The sequence below is a fragment of the Colobus angolensis genome, unplaced genomic scaffold, assembly GCF_000951035.1.
Source record: "Colobus angolensis palliatus isolate OR3802 unplaced genomic scaffold, Cang.pa_1.0 Scaffold206, whole genome shotgun sequence".
Classification (NCBI taxonomy): Eukaryota; Metazoa; Chordata; class Mammalia; order Primates; family Cercopithecidae; genus Colobus; species Colobus angolensis.
The window spans coordinates 427713-432492 of record NW_012115222.1 but is presented as its reverse complement, the minus strand read 5'-3'; the positions used below and the strand labels follow the sequence as shown (position 1 = coordinate 432492).

The following is a 4780-nucleotide window of genomic DNA, read 5'->3' as shown; positions in this document are numbered from 1 at the left end:
AAAAATTAGCTGGGTGTGGTGGCACACACCTGTCATCGCAGCTACTCGGGAGGCTGAGGCAGGAGAATCCGCTTGAACCCGGGAGGCAGAGGTTGCAGTGAGCCAAGATCGCGCCATTGCACTCTAGCTCGGGCAACAAGATCGAAACTCCGTCTCCAAAAAACCAAAATAAATTAATAAATAAATAAAAAATAAAGTAAGAATATACCGAGGCAGGGTATTTATAGAGGAAATGCAACAATCTAATATTTATCATTAATTACAAATCTTTAATTTGTAATTTACCAAAACAGTGAAAACAAACAACCCTTCCCTCTCCCCGCAATACAAACCCTCCCTTGGCTACTCCAGGGACCAGAGGCATCGCCATCGCTAAGGAGCTGGTTAGGAATGTCGGCTCTTCGACCCTAGCCCAGACTTACTGAATCAGAATGAGCATTTACCACGACGACCAGGTAACTTCATGCATTTTACAGTTTCAGAACCCCTGCTATAGTCTGCTGTACTTCAGCGGCAATATTTTGCTGAAAAGAATTCCTAGCTGGAGCCGTGGCCCCCGGAGTCTTTCACCAGATGGCAGCAGCCCACTCCTCCCTATGGCGCTCCCATTGTTCCAGGAAGGATTCAGCCGCAGGCATCTCCGGAAGACCAGGGGCCGACGGGGCGGTGGCGGGGTCGTACCCCGTGGGAGGGATCGGGTCTGCCCAATGGGTTCTTCCGGGCGGGGGGCGGGGCTCTATTTCAGCCACTCTACCGGCCTGAGGCTCCTTCCGAATTCTGGGCTCGGTATGTGGCGTCTATCCCGCGCGCTGTGTGTGCACGCTGCAAAGACCAGCAAGCTCCCTGGACCTTGGAGCAGGCCTGCCGCCTTCATGTCCACTCTCCTCATCAATCAACCCCAGTATGCGTGGCTGAAAGAGCTGGGGCTCCGCGAGGAAAACGAAGGCGTGTATAATGGAAGCTGGGGAGGCCGGGGAGAGGTATGCGGGCGCTTAAGAAATCTGTGCAGCCGCCGGGGTTCGCTCGAGGAGGCCGGGCGGGCACTCACCTACCGAGTCCCCGCTGGCGCTGGAGGAGGTAGTACAGAATGGGAGATTTTGAAGCTCCACAGTAAAAGTTTTCTCGTGTAGGGTGCCTTTAAAATGAAAACTTAGATTTTGGGTCCTTGTGTGCTATGCAGAATCGAAGTCATTTTGGAGCTGTAGGGGGCTAAACTTCCCGCTCATCTTTAAAACCTTGTGGTCTTGGATCTGTAGTGAGAAATGTGGCACATTGAGGGGTGCAACTGATCTTAATTTAGAGCTTAACTTTGGCTCTTCACCTGTGACATGCACCGCAGGTAACGTTCTTCAGTGTAGTTTAAAGTTATCTTTCTTCCTGAATTCCTTGGGAGTTTGCAAGCTCGGACTTGCTGAAATCCTGCCATGTTTTACGTTGGGTTGTGAACTCCTTTGAGGACTGGGTTTTCAGCATTTCTCCGTTGCCCAGGCCTTAACACCGCGCCTGATGCCCGTTACTGCTCAATACAATGTTTTATAGAATACAAAGGGAAGGCAAGGTTATTATCGTCCAGATTTTTTGAAAAAGAAAGTTTTTTATAAGAAGATCTTATATAACAGTTAAACTTTGTTGGACGTTGTAATGAACCTGCCTTGGTAAAGGGAACACTTCTTCCTTTTGGTTATTAGTGGCTGTAGGAGATACAGATAATTTTGATTGCTCCTCAAACCTCAGTGTTTAATCTTGATTTCCATGTGGTATCTGATCATTAGGCCTTTTTAGCTGTGCCTTGATTTTCCCTTTCATTGTTGACCTGAGACCTCTCCAACTGGTGTGGACACAGGCCTCTCCCATGGTTTTCCCGCCTTGGCCATTTCATCTCTGAGCAGAGATGACTTGTCACTAGTAAGAGAGAGAAGGAATAACTAAAACTAGTCAGGTTGGGCTGTTATTAATGGAAAAAGAGGCAAAATAACTGGTTACATTAAAGCTTTTGTTTATACACCTAATATTGAGATGTCAGGGGAGAGTTTTGCAGTAAAGGTAGTTTCTAATGTTTAAGTCAGAAATGAAAGACAACCTCTGTAGAGTGGTTTATATGTAACGGAAGTTAACCTAAGGTTTTGAGTTCGGATATTATATCATTTTTTCCTCTCTTGTTTTTCTTCCCCCTGTTTGGTCTATTCCCTTACTTCAGAAGGGATTACGTTTTCTATACATGATCATCATCCTTTTGTTTTAAGGTTATTACGACCTATTGCCCTGCTAACAATGAGCCAATAGCAAGAGTCCGACAGGTAAGAGTGTGTGTGTGTGTGTGTGTGTGTGTGTGTTTAATTCAGATTACACACAAGGAGTTTGTGCAGGCTTTCTTTAGAGGCAGAAGCCAGTTAGGCAGGTCAAGAATAATACAAAATCAGAAATGCAGAGTTTTCATTTGACATTTAGGACCGTCTGGGGGAGACTGTCCTCCCTTGGGTGGGGGCGTGAAAAGGAAAGAACCATAGAAAAGGTGAAGCATAGAAAGACTAGGCAGAGGGCCATTTAAGACAGTGCTTCTGAAGTATCTGAGGATTTTGTTAGAATGAAGCCTCTGGTTTCTGAAGTCTGGGTTGCAGCTCAAGGTTCTGCATTTCTAATATGCCTCACATGTTGTTCCTAGATGAAGCTGACAGATTTGCTTTGAAAAGCAAGGTTTTAAAGCGTAACTGGATTCCAACCTGTTTTACCGGGTTCTAGCTAGTTTTTGGGAGTGTAGACTGTGGTAATCATTCTCAGCCATAAATGTTAGGGAACCCTAGAGATTTTCCAGTTCTCTTCTGAAAATATTTGTGTGTACTAGAAGATCGTCATCACTTTTCTTTATTTCCCCCTCTCTGTCCCCCTACTTCTTAATTTAGGCCAGTGTGGCAGACTATGAAGAAACTGTAAAGAAAGCAAAAGAAGCATGGAAAATCTGGGCAGATGTAAGTATGACCTTTGTTTTGAGAATTCAGAAGAGGTCACTTTGCCTATTGTAAGCAATGAGATACATAAACATCTGATAAGCAGGTCAGTGCTGCCTTGTTAAAATGTGAGCTCCTTGGGGGCTGTGATACTGTACTAGGGCTCCTGCTGTCTTGGTAACACCTCTGCCATATTTCTAGGGTAGTGCCTTTTCTGTACTTGCCATTCATTGAATGGATAAATTTAAATGAATTAAAACTTTGTGCTGGTATAGTATAAATTTGAACTGTGAACACTATTCTTCACTGAAATTACTTGAATTTATAATTAAATAGAAAATGAATAGAAGACCTATGCTAGATATATTCATTTGCTCCTCCTCTCTCCCCCTGCCAGATTTGTCTGGGAGTATCTCAGCAATAGGTCAGCATTCCTGGTTTAAAGAACAGCAGCAGACCAGACCTGGTGGCTCACACCTGTAATCCCAGCACTTTAGGAGGCTGAGGCAGGTGGATCATCTGAGGTCAGGAGTTTGAGTCCAGCCTGGCCAACGTGGTGAAACCCTGTCTCTAGTAAAAATACAAAAATTAGCCGAACATGGTGGCACGTGTAATCCAGTCCACTCGGGAGGCTGAGGCAGTAGAATTGCTTGAGCTTGGGAGGCGGAGGCTGCAGTGAGCCAAGATAGCACCACTACACTCCATCCAGCCTGGGTGACAGAGGGAGACTCCGTCTCGAAAAAAAGAAAAAAAAAGAGCAATGGCAGCATCCCTTTCTCAGGGCCAGAAGCTCATATTCCTTGACTGTCTAATCAGGCTGTGAGGCAGAGTCAGCAGCCTCCTTGGTCTCTGAGTTTCCACCATTGGTTGAATGAGCAAATTTAGGAACTGTAACTGGTGCTGGGCTGGCCACACTGACTTGTCACTAGGTGGGGGCTAGGCTCCTGAGAAGGGGAGAGTAAAGGCGAACGGAACCGGGATAGCCTGATTTCCCAACCTTCCCAGTACCCCCATCCTCAGTGTGCTTTGTCTTGTAAAAAGAAAAGACTGAGGGTGCCTACCTTCTGGGAGAGTTAAATGAGTTAATCATTTAAAGTGTTTACTGGAGAGCCTGGCACAGGAAAAGCCTCCATACATTTGAGTTAAACCCTGTGCTGCTGGGTGAGGGACTGCTGAGCTGCAGTATTTTCTCTGAGTCAGTGATTGCAAGGGGGGTTGGGTGGGGTTGGGGTGGGCTGCAGAGTAGCAACCTGTCCAAGAGAGCCCTGGGTTGGATGAAACTTTTTTTTTTTCTTTTTTTTAAAATCAGCCAAGAGACATCTTTGTGTAAAGCATGAAGCACATCTTTCCTCTAATTATGGATAGAAGTATGGCCTAGGGTTCCATTATACACAATCAAATTGTCTTTGGGCAGAAAAATACCACTTCCACAAGTAAACGGTGTGCTAGGTAAAGTTCACCCTACCTGGATAGAGAATAGTGTCCAAAACAGTGTACTTCATTGTTTTAAAAACTTACTTTTATTTATTTCTGATCATAAAAGTAATAAATATTCTTTTTCTTTTTCTTTTTTTTTAAGAAAAGATTGATGCTGTAAATAATATAAACACATTTAGTCCCTTTACCCCAACCTCTGCAATGCAAAATGATGATTAGGTTTAGGTTTTGGTGCATTTCCTTCCAGTCTTTTATGTATTTCTTTCGTAGCTGTGATTATTGTACATTCATGTATACATGGCGTGTATAAAATGTTGTGACCTGTAACCTGTGATGATTGCATTGCCTACCATCCTAGAGTTATTGCTTTTTTTTTTTTTTTTTTTTGAGGCAGAGTC

General features: G+C 44.4%; 1 protein-coding gene across 1 annotated transcript in view; it reads left to right on the top strand.

The window, feature by feature from the left end:
* Window positions 1-256: 256 nt before the first annotated feature.
* Window positions 257-4780, top strand: part of ALDH7A1 (aldehyde dehydrogenase 7 family, member A1) — a 60853-nt gene continuing 56329 nt past the window's right edge. The window contains exons 1-3 of the mRNA XM_011942126.1: window positions 257-980; window positions 2244-2297; window positions 2901-2966. Of these exons, the coding sequence (XP_011797516.1) occupies window positions 432-980; window positions 2244-2297; window positions 2901-2966 (669 nt within the window). The 5' untranslated portion in view covers window positions 257-431. The remainder of the gene's footprint in view (window positions 981-2243; window positions 2298-2900; window positions 2967-4780) is intronic.